This window comes from Typopeltis vanoorti, chromosome 4, assembly GCF_054136105.1.
Source record: "Typopeltis vanoorti isolate ZY-2024b chromosome 4, IOZ_Tvanoo_1.0, whole genome shotgun sequence".
In the NCBI taxonomy this organism is placed as follows: domain Eukaryota; kingdom Metazoa; phylum Arthropoda; class Arachnida; order Uropygi; family Thelyphonidae; genus Typopeltis; species Typopeltis vanoorti.
Window position 1 is genome coordinate 27,957,611 of NC_143552.1, and position 19,470 is coordinate 27,977,080.

The window sequence follows — 19,470 nt, forward strand, 5'->3', positions numbered from 1 at the left end:
CCATTCTATTTAAATGACCATACCACCTGAGATTAGCTCTGCTAACGCATTCCTGGATGCCGACAATGTCAAGTTCTTTCCTAATATCCTCATTTTTAATATGATATTGCCATTGATGCCATCTGTTCACGCCTCGAATCTTTCTCAGGACCCTCATATCTGCGGTCTCTAGTCCCCCCCCCCCCCCCACCCCCCCCCCCCCCCACCCCCCCCCCCCCCCACCCCCCCCCCCCCCCACCCCCCCCCCCCCCCACCCCCCCCCCCCCCCACCCCCCCCCCCCCCCACCCCCCCCCCCCCCCACCCCCCCCCCCCCCCACCCCCCCCCCCCCCCACCCCCCCCCCCCCCCACCCCCCCCCCCCCCCACCCCCCCCCCCCCCCACCCCCCCCCCCCCCCACCCCCCCCCCCCCCCACCCCCCCCCCCCCCCACCCCCCCCCCCCCCCACCCCCCCCCCCCCCCACCCCCCCCCCCCCCCACCCCCCCCCCCCCCCACCCCCCCCCCCCCCCACCCCCCCCCCCCCCCACCCCCCCCCCCCCCCACCCCCCCCCCCCCCCACCCCCCCCCCCCCCCACCCCCCCCCCCCCCCACCCCCCCCCCCCCCCACCCCCCCCCCCCCCCACCCCCCCCCCCCCCCACCCCCCCCCCCCCCCACCCCCCCCCCCCCCCACCCCAGCAACACTTTAGCTCATTCACTCTCTCTCACACACACACAAAAGCGTTTATCTTTGAAAACAATTACGTGAGCATTTCATATTGAATTTATATTTCAAATGAAAGCTACTCTCAATCTTCTCAGCCAGACTCAAACATTTGTTCAGTTCTTCTTACCAGTTAGAAAAGAGGAGCATATCAGTTACATAAGATATGCCAAAAATGGATGTTCTGGCTATTCATCAAAACAGAACGTGCTATTAGCTAAGCAAACACACATTTCTTTTACTGGTCCAAATTCTAGCCAGTGAATATCTAACTTCATGTTCCAGGCTGGATCCCAACAGGCATTATTTATAACTGGAATCTCCAATAGGCAAAAAGTACTATCACCCAGGAGATGTTTCCACTTCATATATACAGGACTCTAGACAGGCATAAACTACTCAATGATTTTAAAAGAACAATACCCAGGACCCCCCCCCCCCACACACACACAGCATAAAGATAATGAATAATCAAGCTGCTTATGGTCACCAGAACAAGATCTTCACTCTAGGACAGTCTGGCTTAAGCCAGTGTAATCTTTCTTCAGCAGTTAATTGCAGTCATTATTTTGATGCAATTTTATTATTATATTTTTATTTGCATGTATTTAAGTACATGGTTGAATGTAAACCTTTGCCAGCATAGAAATGTGATGGATAGTTTTTTAAAATATCTTCCCCCCCCCCCCCATACACGAGAGGCCCCAAATGGTCTATTGTATTTTTGATTGCCATATCAAAATGGAGGTAGTAATGACTGAAACTGTAACCTTCAGTTTAACAGACATTCAACAACCTGAAATTGTAGACTGCTGAATTAACAAATGAATGTTATGTTAATGAATGAGAAATCTTCAAATGCAGTTAAGGAGAAAAACTCCAACAATTACTTGTTTTCTCTTAACTGCATTTGAAGATATCATACTATAATTATGAAATCAATTTCACTAAGAGTACCCTCAGTCATCACAAACCAATTCTGCACTGGTATATATCCCAAAGCCTGGAAACTGGCCTATATTCAACCCATTTCTAAAAAGGGTGACAAATCACTGCCATCTAAACCACCGCCCTATCTCACTCACTTCAGTCCTATCTAAAGTAATGGAGAAAACCATCAACTCTCAATTCCTAATCTTGAAGGTACCCGGCTATTAAGCAACCACCAGTACGGATTCGGTCAAAGCCGCTCAACAGGAGATCTACTTTCATATATCACCCATCACTGGACAAATGCCATGGAGAAATTCGGTGAATCCTAAGTAGTTGCACTTGATATCTCTAAAGCCTTTGACCGAGTCTTCTACAAAGGCTTAATAAGCAAACTTCTATCATTTGGACTACCTCAGGACTTCTGCAGATGGATTGCCAGCTTCCTGTCTGGATGCACACTATGTGTGATGGTAGACTACTCACTATCCTCTCACCATCCAACTAATGCTGTGGTCCCACAAGGTTCAGTTCTCTCACCGACCCTCTTCCTTCTATATATCAATGACCTACTTCAGTTGACCTCTAATCCCATACACAGTTTTGCAGATGACAGCACATTACATTCCTCCCTGTCATTTGACAAACCCTACTCTACACAACTCACAGACCATTAACCACCACTGCCCTTAATTCCGACCTCCAAGCCATCCCCCAATGGGGTTCAGATAACCTCATCAACTTCAACGCTAGTAAAACCCAGTTCTGTCTTATTTCTCACAAAAAATAACCATTTTTCTTAGCATTGTTTTCGATAACACTCAAATTCCCAGACAAGATGAAATTTCTCTTTTCGGAATTACCCTGACATCAACACATCACAACCATTGCATCCTCAGCTTCCAAAAAACTGGGTTTTCTCTTTTGCTCAAGACGTTACTTCACCTCTAAACAGCTGTTAACATTTTACAAATTACAAATCCACCCAGCTATCGAATACTGCTCTGACATCTGGAGTGGGGCTCCTAAAAGCTCCCTCAAAATGCTTGACTCAATACAGAGGAGAGCAATTAGACTAATAAGTGACTTATCTCTCACTAACTCGCTCCCCTCACTTTCACACAGACGCTTGGTCTCTGCAATCTGTATATTCTATAAATATTTCCATGGGAAATGTTCATCTCAAACAGCATCAATAATTCCCCCCACTCTGTACTAAGGCCATTGGAACACGTACAGCTGCCGACCAACATCCTTTCACAGTACACCTTGAAACCCACAGAACAAGTTTCTTTTCCTCCTCATTCATTCCTGCTACTGCGGTACTGTGGAACAGTCTTCCCCCTGACGTATTTCCCAAGGAATACAACATACAGGCGCTTAAATCAAATGTAAACAAGTTTCTCCTTTCCCAACCCACCACCCATATATGGTATTAACGTACTATAGGTTGGCTAGCCAACCCCTCTTATATATGGGCCCAACATAAAAAAAAAAAAATAAATAAATAAATTCCAATAATAAATATTTTAAAAAGTAAAGTATTTAATTATTTGATATATTCCTAATATATCATTAGTTTTTGGAAGTTTTCTATGAAAGTACATCTCTGAGATAATTCAGAAATACTTTTTTTTTTAATGAAAATTGTACTTAAAAAATTGACAAACTAGAAATGCCGTCTAATGCCAAAGAATCAAACAAAAGGTCCAGTGAAAGCTACAACAAGCACAAAGCACAGCTGTGAATATGATGACATTATCTTTTATAGCTTTATGATTCCTGCACTCTCCAAAATTTGGTCATAGTGTAAAAGATTTGAAGCCCAGAATATTATTATTATGGGCTACTCCATGTGGTCCAACTCATCAAGGGAGGACCTAAGCATCAACATCAAACACTATCCAACATTTACACAGTAATCATACTTGTTGTGAACTCATTCATAGGCATGGCACCCACAACAGACTCTAGAAACCTATTCCACTCATTCACTACTCTCCAAGCAAAAAACCTAGTTCTAACACCTTGTTAATTACACTCTTACTCAGTTTCCAAGGATACTCACTAGTTCTCCTACCATCAGACCTGTTCTAACAAATTTCCTCTTAATTAATCTTGTAAAAACCATTCAGTAATTTCTATGTCTCAATGATATCATCTCCTTTCCACCTTCACTACCAATATTTAACCTGTTCTTGTAAGGTTCATTTCATCTTTGTCACTGGCCTTTGGATCCTCTCCACCTCTTCCTCATTGCCAAGAAACTCTGGTGATGAGATCTGCATGTAGTAATCAAGATGGGGTCTTATCAAGGCTCGATAAAGAGGAATAATAATCTGCTTGTTTTTTTGCTCGTCAAAGTATAGGGTGTGCACATTGGACCATCCAAGTTTGAAAGAAAGATAAAAAATCAAAATGCAGAAATATATAAGGTTTGAGTTGTTCAAATGTTCCAGAGACTCTACAAGTTTCATCCAGAATTTTTTCCTGCATCACAATGCAGCGACGCTGCCGGACAGGGCTATCATAGTTTTAAACCTGGTGTCAGGGGCAGGAAAAGCACAAGTTGTGTGGTAGTTAGCTGAGCTGAAATCAATCAAAGCAGTGCAGCATAAGTTCCATCAGGTGTACAAAAATGGCAGAACCTGCCCCCAAGAGTATCCGTTTGTTAATCCAATAATAAATATTGTTGTTTCAGCATTTTGAAACAACATAGAGGCAAGAAACAGCCAATATCGGAAGAGAAGGTAGAGAGGATTTATGAGACCTTTGCACGAAGCCCAACAAAATCCTTTAGGAGAGCGTTATGTGAATTGCAAATACCCTGTTCCACCATTCACAAGGTCATCCATCATAAGTTGTGTTGACACATGTACAAAGTGACATCACATTTCTGCTGCTGTGTCCTCCATTACCTCTGACATGCTTCAGAGAACCTGGTCAGAGATGGACAATCGACTTGACATTGTGCATGCTACTAAAGGTGCATATGTGGAAGTATACAGATTTTTTTTTGCAAAAACTTGATGAGTGTTTCTTCTCATTTGTACAATTTCGACACCATGGTCAATACACTTAGGTAGTAAAAGTAACATGTTGAAACTAGAACGGTTCAATGTTGACACCCTGTATTCTTCTATAACCAAGTAATCTGATGAGCTGTCCAAATCTCTGGCTTTGCCAATTTCCTGGAGTACATTTCCATCAATGTCATATATAGCTGGTAATCTTTTCACCCCAAAATGCATAACCTTACACTTTCCCACATTAAACTGCAACTTTTCCAAATCATTCTGCAAAATATTAACATCATCTGTATTAACTATTGCTCTACCCAATTTTGCATCATTGGCAAACAACTAAACAGTTCCTCTCAGATCCTTTCCTATATCATTAATGCATAAATTAAATAGAAGTAGATCAAGAACAGAGCCCTGTGACACACCACTAGTCACTGGTAATCTTTTATACTCTACTCCTAAATAAACTACTCTTTGATATCTCCATCCACCACTCTCTAATCCACCTCACCAACCCTATATCCATCCCCATGTGTTGCAGTTTACCCATCAGAATTCCATGCCGTATCCAATCAAAGGCTTTTGCAAAGTTCAGCAGTATCGCTGTAACTCAGATATCACTGTATTATAAAATGTGAACAAGGCACTGAGGCAACTTACTGAGGCAAGACCTACCCTTCACAAAACCATATTGTCCCCATACGGTATTTCATTTCTGTTGTTGGTCAAGTTGTTCTTGACCAACTTCTCAAGTACCTTGACAACAACTCCTGATATGCTGATTGGTTGGTAATTTACGATGTCAGTCTTGGCACCTCCTTTATGCAATGGGACTATTTCACTCCCCCACCCCCTCTTTCCACTCTCTTGGGACTAACCCAGAGCTGAGACTTAGATTAAACAATGTGGTCAAAGGCACCAACAGTTCCCTTGCACCTTCACATATAACTCAAGCTGGTAAACCATCTAATCCCATAGCTGTATTCACATCAAGGTTCTGTAATGTGCTATGCACCTCCATTTCATTTACCTCACTTCCCATATAAGTCTTTGCCTCTCTTGTTACTGCAATATGTCCACCTGGATGATATACTCTTGCAAAGTGTTCACTTAGTAAGTCTACTATTTTCACCGACTCAGTTATTTCCCTACAATCGACATTTATTAAAATCATTCTGTCATAAACATTTTTCCTTTTACTTGCAACATATAGAAAGAACTGTTTGGGATTATTTTTGGCCTGCACTGCTAATTTCCTTTCATATTTTGCTTTTCCTTACTTACCACCCTGATTACCTTTCTGGCCTGTACTTTGTACTGTTCATGTAACTGCTGATTATCTTTCTCCTTGAATTCCCTCCACAATTTGTTCTTTTTTTGCAGCTCCAGCTTATTGATGATATTCATTCATTTAACTCCCACTTGATTTACTCTTCTCGCTCTAGGTATGCAGTGTGCCTTTACTTCTCTCAAATACTCCTTTACCACTTCCCATGCACTATCAACATCCAGCCCCCTCTGCAGTTTCACATTTCATGGCACTGACTGAAGCAATCTGCTAAGTTTGTCTTACTTACCACTCCTGTAATTCCACATATTCCATCTCTTATTACTAAATAGTTTAGGGAAATAACAATGTAGACTAGGATATACATTAAAATAACTTTTTAATACAAATCCAATATTTCGGCAACGTCACGTTGCCATTTTCAACAGGAACTTGTGAGCAAGACACATGTACGCAGGCACAGCAAACAGTAAATGAGGACGAAGCAGAAAGCTATACTTTCTCCTAAAGTCCTACTGGTGCCCCCTAGTGGGCAATGTTGGTGGTATTCTTGGGCGATTGGGCTGAGGTCTTCTGATGTAGGTTTCTCAAATTTGAGGCAGTCTCATGCAGCCAAATTTGTCGAGGTTTGGATTGTTTCTTAGGGCTGAGGCTGATTCCATGAAAAGCCTTTCATACTTGTATTTACTACGGTGAATGATCATGGCTTTCTTCCACCGTATTCTATGGCAGGTATCCAGAGCAAGGTCTGCAAGACCAGAGTGGCTGTATTGGTGGAACCGGATGTAGTCCTTGTGTTCTGTAATTCTGATATTGGCTGTCCTGCCTGTTTGGCCAAAGTAGGACAGCTTACAGCTGCAAAGGACCTGGTATCCACCAGGTAGGTCTGGGGGGGGGGGGAGAGGTTGGTCTTTATTGAGCAGATAAGGAATGCCAATTTCTTATATGGTCTGTAACAAGAAGTTAAGCAGTCAAGAAGTTAAGCTAAGAAACAATCCAAACCTCAACAAATTTGGCTGCATGAGACTGCCTCAAATTTGGGAAACCTACATCAGAAGACCTCAGCCCAATCGCCCAAGAATACCAACATTGCCCACTAGGGGGCACCAGTAGGACTTTAGGAGAAAGTATAGCTTCCTGCTTCGTCCTCACTTATTGTTTGCTATGCCTGCATGCACGTGTCTTGCTCACAAGTTCCTGTTGAAAATGGCAACGTGACGTTGCCGAAATAATGGATTTGTATTAAAAAGTTATTTTAATGTATATCCTAGTCTACGTTGTTATTTCCCTAAACTATTTAGTAATAATGTATAACCAACGTCTAAGCTTTTCCACTAGAATTCCATCTCTTAACTGAAAATTCCACTCATTTAGACACCTCCCAGGTCAAGACCATAATGATCACTCCCACCAACTGGCAGGAACGTGGTCATATTGATTATAGACAAATTCTCAGATGGAATTACTAGATCAAGCACTCTAAAACCCCTAGTATATTCCATCACATGCTGTCTCAGGTAATTATTCCTTAGTATCTGCATAAATTCCATTCCCTTTCTCCTCCTCCTTCCAATCTATGATCCCAAGTTGAAATTCCCTATAATAATTATGCTTTCCACTCAGTGAGCCTATTTGCTGATACACACTCTCCCCATCATTTTTTCCTCCCCTGGTCTATAGCAGCATCATACTGGCCTCTTATTGATACCCTCAAATGGGCTATTTTCACTGGCCTGTAGTTGAACTCTACTCTCTTTGGTTGCAGTTCATCGGCTATCATCAATAGCACCCCCCCCCCTCAATTCTTTTCTTTCTATCTTCCCAGAACACACTATGCCTTTCACATTCTATTCACTAACCATATCATCTTCTGTCAGCCATGTCTCACTAAATCCAATAACCTTTGGCCAGGATGAAGTAACTAATGCCAAAAATTCCTCCCCCTTGTTCTGAATGCTCCTTGGCATTAGTGCACATAAAGTGCAAAAGCTCTTTAAGCCCACCACTATCCTGACACTTTATACTATCCCATTCTGGTTTGTTATCAGTAGTACTAACTTAGGCATTTTATACACACATTCTTACACTCAACTGCCTCATTTATGTCTTCACATCCACTCAACAGCTTTTCCCCTAAAAGCTCTAGTTCCCTGATTTTGCACATCCACTTTCACTTCATTCAACAAACACTTTTTCCAGATTCTAAACACCAAATCCATTTAGATGCAAACCATCTTTCTTATATAAGTCTTTTCAGCTGTCAAACTCACTCCACACCACTCCTCCAGCATAACCTATGAATCGTCATTCACTATTAAAGTCTTCCTTTTCAGCTGTACTCTGTCATACCATGGCAACAGACTTACTATCTTAACTCTCTCACTATTTTCTTTTGCTACTTACAGTAATTCTTTTATGTCCTCTCTCATGCCATACTTTTCCCCTTTCAAACAATTGTTCCAGCCAAAACAATCAACTCTTTCACTTTACCCTTTTGTGCTCTAATAGCCTCACTAACATAATTAATTTTTGCACCCTGAAGGCACGATTTTGTCAATCTCTTGCCAATCACACCTCTGATGATGAAATTGCCATACAAGACTCGCTCCTTGATTTTTCCTTCTCTCTCTCTCTTAGTCAAGCACTCATTTCTTTTATCACTTTTTTCTTTCTGATATCAGCTGACCCACTCTCCAGACATTTCTGCATTCAGTGCAGCTCCTGCTTTATCCTGCATATCACTCCGCATAAGGCAAGTTATCTCTCTCTCTCTCTCTTATTACAGTCAACTCTTCATTCTTTACACTCATACTACTATTCTTTCAGTCAACATTTTTACTCTCTTTTTCTCTCTCTCTCAATTGTGTCACTTTTAACCTCTCTTTCAGTCCTATCTGCTGTTACCATATATTTTCTCATGTGTTCTCAGTTCTGTCCACCACTTCAATCTCGTGTGACCTGACCTGCAGTTTTGACCCTTGCTTTCATAGTATTTTTGGTATACTTTCACATCACTATCACTTTCGAACCAAATTCCATTTGTCTTTGGTAATGTGTACATTTCACAGATATTGCACTGTACATATATTCAGTATTATTTGTATATTTTCTAGGTTGGATGAAATAATGTTCCCTAAAAGAGCTATTGTCCCAAGTCTAGTACTTCTAGTCTAGTACATACTTTTTCAATTCAACAGCTTTTCAGTATAGTCATAGTTTGGATATTATGGTCAACACCATCTGCAATAAATCATAATGTATTTTAGTGGATCATTGTTTAGACACAATAGAGTGAACAATTTTTATAAAAATGAGCAGATATACTTCTCTCTTATATAATAGTTCCTCTATTAACAAACAACTAGCTGCAGTTTAACAAAAAGTGCTACATGCTATTTCATACTAAAGTCATTCAAAAAAAAAAGTGGTGTAATTTTGATTTGGTAATTGTTCTACCAATTGGACCAAACCAACATTACCTTAATACAATTATAAAGCTCACATTTCTAGGGATAACTGTTGACTACTGACATGAATTGAACACACAAAAATTTTAGTAAACAACCAACTATTTAATGCATTCATATAGCAATTGCAAATCAACTTCAAAACAACAACTTCAAAGATTAACATGTGCATATTAGCTCGTGTCTCAGTCGCAGCTGAAGTACATATATTACACTATTAGAGTTCAAAGGAACCCATTTTAAAGTTGTACAATTTTTACAATTGTTCCTTTGAACTCTAATTGTGCAACATCATGCACTTCAGCTGCGACCAAGATATGAACTAATATATGCTTGAATTATGATTCATTATTTGACTCATCTTTTGAATGTAGAAAACGGTCTGTTTCCCTGACGAAAGTCCACATAATGTTGGACAAAATGCATTGGAGTTTTTATTTAAATAAAATTCTATATACTTTTTTGCTACATGTGTAAGCCATAAAGTTACTTTATAACGTTGAGAGCACATGAAGGTATTAATATTACTTTGTTATACAGTTCTTCATTTGTTACCTTTTGCACCAATTTAATTCATAAAATCTTTCTATAACATGTTCTGTTGAAAGCCAATATTTGTCTCGCAGTCTTTGACCATTATCTATGTCTAACATCCATAGACAGCACTTGTAAATATGCATGTTTTTGGAGTCCGAGCTTTATAAGGCTCACTGATTTACTTTTTCATACACTGTCCATTGCCCATAGGTTTTTCCAATCATAATATAAATCTTGACCTGATGTCTCCATATACCCTGCTCAAGTTCATTCTAGGCATGCCTAGAAGAAGTGACAGTGAGAATTATTCATTACCTGACCTGTTTTAAAGTGGTACACTCAAAAATAATGTTGGAAAAGAAGTTCAATGTAACTGAAATTATCATTCAAAATGACAGGCTAGATGGGAAAAAATGGAAAATCAGGACTTGACCATGGATTCCGACTACTTCATGCTTCAAATAAGCAAAATTTGAATGTTATATCAAACAATGAAATTCATCTCTTAGCCAGCACTTCCTAATACTTTCCTCTTATTGTATGTTATACCGTGATTACTACCTATATTGGTTCACTCCTAGATAGTTTATTTCAACATGAAGTTTAATATCTGCTCATTAGAGCATATATACATGGCTCCAAATAGGCCCAACTAATGCAAAGGCATAAGATTTGTGAAAAGAACTTGGGCTTGATTTCTTTTTCTTCACACTGAAGAAACTGTTTAATCATTGATTAAACAATTTCTTCCTTCCTTCCAGGATGTTTTTATTTATAGGTTATATTGACCTAGTGGTCCTACTGATCACTAGGTCAATTCCATCAATATGTTTGCAGGAGTGAACTCTTCCATCTCTGTGAGAATAGTTAAATCACCTTCAGGTGCAAAGTGTTTATAAAGTTTGCATGCTGCACATAGTTAAAACCTGGTCTTTACAGTTAATGGACACCAATTAACTTCTAACTGCCCCCTGGTGGCACCACTGCTCTAGAAAATGGCAATTAGTATTTGCCACAGAACAGCATGCCAAGGATTGATCTATATAAGCAAAAGTGCAATATTAATATAAAATCTAGTTCAGTGAATAATTGCCCAAATAAGATAAAAAAAAAAAAGTCCCACATAAAAATACTAAATCTTGTTTACCTTAACAGCAATAACAGTGTCCGAAAAATCTTGCTGACTTTCTTTCCTATCAGATAATTCTGTTTCCATATCCTTCTTCAATTTTATAAGTTGTTCAAGCTCAATAATATGCTGTTCTCTCTCGGACACTAACTGAACAAAATAAAAAAAAAAGTATCATCTATTCTGTTGGTTACTCCTGTATACATAATTGCATATTAAATATTTAGATCATATACAAAAAACCTGCTTTTAATTATTTTGCATTAGCACATACAATAAAAATTAATATCTTTTCCAGAGGAGATTATTAATTCTTTCCATAAACACATAAAATATGAATCACATGGTTTGTCACTTTAGCTCCTAATGAAACAGCAATCAACAAAATAATTAATTTTAAAACTTCTCGAAATCTCTTTGGTAGTTTTAACATATATTCAATGTATGCAATTATTATGCTTAATATTTTAAAGTGAGTTTTAGAGCCAGAAAGATGGTGTGACCTTTCTGACACTGTATTCAAACTTCTGTTCATTAATTTTCAGACATACAGATTTAAAAAAAAAAAAAATAAATAAAAATAATCAAAGACTAGGCTGAAAAAAATGCTCTGGCTCCATGCAGTCTGCTGCTTAAATCCAGGCATTTGTCCAATCCTGAGCTTAGATAATACTCAGGTACACAACAAATATATCAGCGATATTCAGATGGTAGAGTGCTTTAAGATCAAAGTTACATGACTGGAAGATCTGTAAATATTCATAACCAAGATACTCACTTTGACTCTGATTTGGGGGGAGAACAGTCTTGGCATGGCTAAGGTCAAGAAATCTTTAATTACAACTTCAGTAAGAAGGAGTCTATGTGGAACTAAAAAACTCATGATTATAACCAACTCAGGAGGCAACTTACAGCTGTGCCATGGATTAAGAAACTTCAATGGAAGCATGCCAGATGCATGTGAAATAAGGAGTATTTAAGGAAAGAAGTATCAGGTACATACCTACAGTTATGAGGATAAATCAGGTTGAAGTTAAATGGATGAGTAGCATTATTAAGCAGGAGCTACAAAAGAAGAAAATTCATGGAGGATGTATAAGAAGGAAGGTGATTAACAGGTTGATGAGCAATATAAAGCACAAGCAAGAAGGGCTGGTATGGTGAGGAAGAAAACATCAGATGAAAGAAAATCCCAAACACTCATTTTCTATATGATGAGCAAAAGGAAGAATGATTATGGAAGAATATGTTTAATGAACATTGACAGCAGATAGGTGACAGAAGCAGTAGATGAATTTAATTACTAAGTGATCACTTTGAAGGGCGTTTCATCTAGGTGTATATAATACAGTGACTGATGTGGCATGGATCAAGTTGAGAATAGAGGTGAATGAACTGAAAGTGTTTAGAACATGAATGTGAATACAATACAATACAATTTAATGTGAATACAATAATGAGAGTTTGGATGGGATTATTGGTGCATGAGTTACACAAAAGTGAAGGAAATTATAGTATCACTGGATCTGCTGATGCATAAATTAAGCAGTCTTAATTTAGGCACCAACAGAGTCCCAGGGAAATGGAAAATGAACAAAATAGTTCTATTAACAATATGAAACTCCAAGACTGAGATATAAAGGAAACAGTTAGATCATAATACTGCTGGACTTTGCTATGACATTGACAGGATGTTACACTGAACTCTGTTATCTGGGCTGGAGAAAACTGAGATGGACATGAAACTAGTGATATGGATAAGACAGTAGTAATGGACAGACATCAGAGATATGGAAAAGTTGAATCAAAGAGAAGGCAGACAGCCAATGGTGTGCCACATGGGTCTATACTTGGTCAACTACTGTTCAATTTGTACATTAATGATTTTGGGAATGATTTCAGAAGGAACTAAGTTGCTTGCCGATGATGCTAAACTGGGGAAGAGCAATAGTTAATAAAGGTGATGTAGAGAAAGATCCTGCAAAATGATCCAAATAGACTGATAGTTTAGTCAAAGACTAATGGCTGCCAATTCAGTGTGTTAACAAAAATGTAACAGATGAAAACAGTTATAGGCCGAGCATTATATAGATGGAACTGGACTTCAAAGAAATTGATAACAGTAGGGATTTAGAGATTATGGTGGACATAGAGTCAAAGTTCAGAGAATATATTTCAAGTGGACAAAACATCTCAAGGATCACTTGGACACCAAGGAGCACATTGACAAGCATGGATAAGGAAGTCACTCTCTCTCTTTACATGATTCTGATACAACTCCATCTGGACTACTGTGCATGGATATGGTCACCCGAGTTTCTTGGGAATATGGAAGTGGTAGAGATGATTCAGAAGCAAGTGCCCAAAATGGTTTATGGAGTGTTCACTATGAGGATAGACTGATGATCTGTGGGTTACAAATTTAAGTGATAGCCAGAAAAGAGGGCATGTGATACAAACATGTGCTGGCCTGGTTGGCCGAGTGGTTAGTGTATCCACTCTCAACCAACAGGCTGTGGATGCAAATCCTATTGTGAACACAGATGTTTGTGACTGTCTTTGGGTGGGAGATTAATTTCATAGCTCAGTGTGAGGTTACCACCCCACTTATTGGAAGCCTGAAGTGGATTGAAAAAGCTCCATGTCTGATCTCTAAGAGCAGGGTTTCCAGGATAAGTAAATGTGCATGGATATGGTCCCCTGACAAAAAAAAAAAAAAAAAAGCTTTTTATTCAATTTTTATTAATTTAATTTTTTTATATACTACAAGAAACCTTTTGTAGTTGGTAGCTACATAAAATATACGAGGGTGGTCTATAAAGCTCTCACCCTAACAATGAAAAAACGAATTTATAACTTGAAAATTATTTTTAATTTTCAACATAATCTCCGTTAAGACTGATACATTTATTCCAGCGATGCTCCAGTGCTATTATCCCGTCCCTGTAGTGGTTTTCAGTAAGATCTGCAAAATACTCCCTCTACAGCTGCAATCACCTCTTGATTCGAAGAAAAATGCTGACCAGTGAGGAAGAGTTTTCGTTTTGGGAAGAGATAGAAGTCAGAGGGAGCCAAATCTGAGAAATAGGGTGGATGTTCCAACAATTCATAGTGCAGATCCCTTAATTTTCTCATTGCTAAAACACCTTTGTGGGCAGGTGCATTGTCCTGATGAAAGATGATTCTTTTCTTCTGAACCGGGTCTTTTCTCACGAATTTTTTCATCTAGTTTGGTTAAAAGATCAGAATAATATTCCCCAGTTATTGTTTTACCCTTTTCAAGATAATTAATAAACAAAATGCCTTTAGCATCCCAAAACACTGATGCCATGACTTTTCCTTCTGATAGAACCGACTTTGTCTTCAGCGCTGAACAACCGCCTTCTGTCCAATGTTTTAACTGCTGTTTGGATTCTGGTGTGTAATGGTGAATCCAAGTCTCATCCATAGTAGTAATAAATCCAAATAGACTGATAGTTTAATCAAAGAATAATGGGAATTCTTGTTAAAATGCTCTAAACACTGTTCAGAGATTTTCATGCGAGTGTGTTTTTGATCTGCTGTGAGCAAGTGTGGCACCCATCTTGTGCAAAGCTTTTTCATTTGCAATTCTTCATGCAAAATATATCCTACACATTCTTTTGAAATGTCTATAGTCTCAGCAATTTCATGCACTTTGACTTGCCGATCATCCAATACCATATCGTGCACTTGATCAATTATTTCTGGTGTTGTTACACTTTTTTTGGACATCCTTCACGTGGATAACCTTCAAAGCTGTTGCACTCATGTTTAAACTCAGCAGGCCATTTCTTAACTGTCAAAAACAAAGGAAAAGAATGCCCATAAACTTTTATGAACTTCAAATAAATTTCTTTTGACATTAAACCTTCTTTTACAAAGAATTTTATAACTGCACGATACTCAATTTTATTCATTTCAAGGGATACAGACAAAACTTTTGATTCAGACAGCTGTATAAAAAAAACTACTTGATAGAATAACTTGCAATTTCACATGGATGCTTATGACAGATGTATCAACTTAGAAAAAAAAAAACCTTGCTGATAGTGTTGCCATCTATGGTCGAGGCTGAGAACTTTTCAGACCACCCTGGTATACATATTAGTAAAAGAAGAGCTAAAACAACTACAATGGCACATTCTTGGACTGTGCAAAGTAAAATGTAATGGAGAAGAAATATTTCAAGTAAAAAACAGAAATATACTACTATTGAGGACAAGATAAGGAACGAATTAGTGGAGCTGGATCCATGATTAACAAAAAAATTGGAAAACAACATAATAGAATTTAACAGCATATGTGATCAAATTGCAAGTATTGTTGTCCAGATCTCAAAAAAGATATGATCTTAAGGTCATCCAAGTCTATGTACCAACAATATGTCATAATGATAAAGAAATTGGAGACTTCTATCATGATGTATCCCAAATGCACAACAGAGGAAAACATCATTTAAACATTGTAATGGGAGACTTTAATGCAAGAATTGTTACACAATAGGAAATTTTGGATATGGCACGAGAGATGATAGAGGGGCAAGGCTAACAGAATTTGTATAAAAAGAAAATCTGTCCATCATGAATTCTTTCTTCAAGAAACACACACACAAGAAAACATCTTTCAGAACTGTTCAATTATCACCATCTTCAACAATTTTTTTTATTTACAATACTCAACACCTTCAACAATTTTTTATTGAAGAAAGTCATTTTTCTTTCATACATGAAAACTCAAAATTTTTCATGTATGAAAAAAAATGACTTTCTTCGACAACAACAACAACAACAAAAAGTGAAGCAGAAGACTTAAAGAACTATTGACTTAGTCTACTATCAAAGGTTTACAACATGTTTAAAAAGTCTTGGCTCATAGGCTTTGTGCAACTCTAGATGACCTTGCATAAGCACACTCAAGTTGTATAACAGATTATTGAATGGTGTAACAAATATCAACTACCATTATGTCTTGGTTTTATTGATTATGAGAAAGCTTTTAATTCAGTAAAATCTTGTGCAATACTTAAAGAATTACAAAACTAATAAGTGAAGGGCCATATGTCAGGACTATCAATCAGCATGCATTAATGCAACAGAAATTAAAGATTAAAATAAAAATAAAATAAAAGACTAAATAAGATTAAAACTAAGTTTTAATCTTATTTAGAATTCCAAGAACCTTTATAAAGGTTCTTGGAATTCTAAAATGGGTTTCCAATATTTCTGGAAGAAATATTGGAAACCCATATTTCTGGAAGAAATATGGGTTTCACATCTGCAAGATAGACAAACTGAACAAAAGAACATGGAGAATTTACAGAGAACATGACTACACAGATAGGAATAACTCAATATTATAGCATTAATTAGGTTTCTATGAAGTATCTTTCTCCTTACATAATACACCACTGAGCCTAATATGTAAGAGGAAAATGAAAATGAATAATTAATATTCAGTCACTCTTTTGCCTTCCCCATATTATTTTCTCTACTTTTTTTTATTCCATGCAGTTTCCACTTATTCACAACTGCTGATTATTCAGTTCTTACCATTCTCACCCTGCTTCTTGGGTTTCCACAGTCAGTCATTATATACATAATTTTATCTTTGTTTACTTCTTTTGCAATTACCAATCATTTTGCTGTAATAATTTTGCTATATTTCCTATACTTGGAGAATCATCACTGTAATAACACATACAGGGAGATCAAAACCTAACTTTGCTACAAACCTAACTATCTGTCGAAGCGAATGAAATTACTGGCAATTTCATTCCTGCATGTTGTCGAATGTGCCGATTTTCACAACAGTTTCTTTGGTTGTAACTAATCCTGCAATGAAGAGAGGGGTATAGGTGAAAAGAATATTATTTTCAGAATATATTAAAAAACAATGATATATTTGATTATTAGTTACTATACTTGATTTTCTAAAAGATGTAGTAAAGAACAGCAAATATAAGGACGAGAAAGAATAGGTGTGAACAAAAATACTTTTAGCTGTAAAATAGGTTATGAATAAGTTACACATCTGTGAAATTATATGCATGATAAGTATTTTTTTGGGGGGGGGAATAAAGAATACATGATCTTATTAACTCCATATTTGTATTTATGATGGGCATAATAAAAAAAAACAACAACTTATGAATAGATGGAAAGGGATTTGTTTGCAAAATATAAATCACTAACCAATAAGAAACAGTGACTGTATACATTTCTAGCTCAGTAAATAACTATTGGGAGGTGCTTATCCTATATATGTTGAATGTGCCGATTTTCACAACAGTTTCTTTGATTGTGACTAATCCTGCAATGAAGAGAGGAGTATAGGTGAAAAGAATATTCTTTCCAGAATATATTAAAAAACAATAATTAAAGAGAACGATATATTTGATTATTAGTTACTATACTTGATTTAGTAAAAGATGTAGTAAAGAACAGCAAATATAAGGAAGATAAAGAATAGGTGTGAATAAAAATACTTACAGTACTATAAAATGGATTATGAATAATTTTCATCTGTGATATTATAAGTGTGCTTGTTATGTGTATTTCTTTCTTTTTTTACATGTTACACTTTATTTTCTGATAATTCTTTTATTTACTAATGAATAGCGTTTTTTTTTTTTACATAAAAGCGTTATATACATAAATAATTTTGTTCTTTATACAGATATTTTATTTTAAAAGCTCACAATATCTATTCTGCTTATGCACAGAAAAAATTTTATTTATGGATAACATAACATTACTATATTATTACATTATTTTAAAAGTAGTAAATTATTCATACGAATGAGTCACATTAAAACAATGTTGGGAGACTGTCCATCACAGTTTATACAGTATGTTGTCATCTTCTTAGATTTCCGATATCCACCAATTTCTTTCCAGAGGAGTTAGACCATACAGAGAATGAATGGACGACATTACGGATTGGTGTGGAATGGGTTTACAGAAACTGCAACACTGTGCATTGGACAAAGAAAGGTGGAAGAAGATGGTGCAGGAGGCATCAGACACCAACAGGCAGTGAGCACAAGGTTCATGATGATGGATTTCTTTCCACCAATTCTTGAAAATTTTCCATAACATTATCTGCAGTGCTTACTGAACATTCCATTTTTTTTTTAACTAATGAACATTTTGCCTTTTCATTGTAATCTCTTTAGATATAGGCCCTCCTGTATCTAAAAATTATTTTATGATTATCTCTCTGAATTGGAGAATGGAGAGATTTTCTTTAGAATTGAATTTATTATTATTACATGACACCTCCAAGGAGTCCAAAGACTCATCGAGGGAGGGCACCTATTAAATTGCATGTGTTTTCAAGGCCGATTTGTCTTTATGTGAAATGAAATACCCAAGTTTCTGGGAGAAAAAACCCTGCTATATATATAAATATGCGTGTGTGTGTGTGTGTGTGTGTCTTCTGTGAATAAACCACACATTCACAAGAGCTGTTCCAAAGAATACTTCCATGGCGATTTTTCATACCACTTGACTGTCTTTCCCAAAGTGGAATAATAACATGCCATCTGGTCTGAGAGATCACACCTTTATTAGTAGCATTACAGCTGAGCACTGTGTCTGGTTTCAGTACTTGCTGCCACGCCCTATTCTTACAAGCGCACTAACTCACAATGATGATCTCTGTAAGTTGTCAACATAGTTACTGATCTTTTGTCAGTCCATTTCAGTAATTTAATGCTTTTTTGCTTTCCATGGCTATTATTTCTCCATGTTTCTGTTTCTTCAACATAAATTCCACTGGAAGTCAAACTATTATTCCTGATTGTTCCACAGAGAAATGTTCCCTTAGAGAGAAGTTTCTCAGCAAGTGCAAAACTTGAATAAAAATTATCTGCAAATAAAATCCCTCCTGTATTCAAGAAGATATCAAGCAATTTCAAAGTGATGGAATGAGCATGGCCCCAACCACTCAATGTATCACCTTTACCTGAATTCACGCAGATGTTGTATGTGTAGCCAGCTGGTAAACAGAGTTGTAAACTTTGATGCCACATTTATGAGCCTTGCTGAGAATATATTGCCAAAAGAAGAGACTCCCACACAAGGAATCATGCTCTCATCAATTACAACTCTTATTCCAGGCAAAACTGCTTTCTGAAAGCTTGAAACAACTTGTTCTAGCAGCTCTCATATTTTATGTAGGTCACTAGTCTCTACATCATTGTTACAAAAATGCCAATACTTCAGCAATTGCAGATATCTGTCCCAGTGCATTGCATTCTTTATTCTCCAGTTTTTATACATGGAGTTCTTCGACCAGTACAAACATATTTCCAGAACATGTATTATCCCCATAAGCAATAGGATTCCAAAAAATTTCTTCCTTGGATGTGGGTA

General features: G+C 37.5%; 1 protein-coding gene across 1 annotated transcript in view; it reads right to left on the minus strand.

The window, feature by feature from the left end:
- The window catches only part of LOC150107184 (uncharacterized), a 646,985-nt gene that overhangs the window by 43,662 nt on the left and 583,853 nt on the right, over positions 1-19,470 (minus strand). Inside the window, exon 23 of the mRNA XM_090391664.1 lies at positions 11,093-11,224. Within this exon, the coding sequence (XP_090247790.1) occupies positions 11,093-11,224 (132 nt within the window). The remainder of the gene's footprint in view (positions 1-11,092; positions 11,225-19,470) is intronic.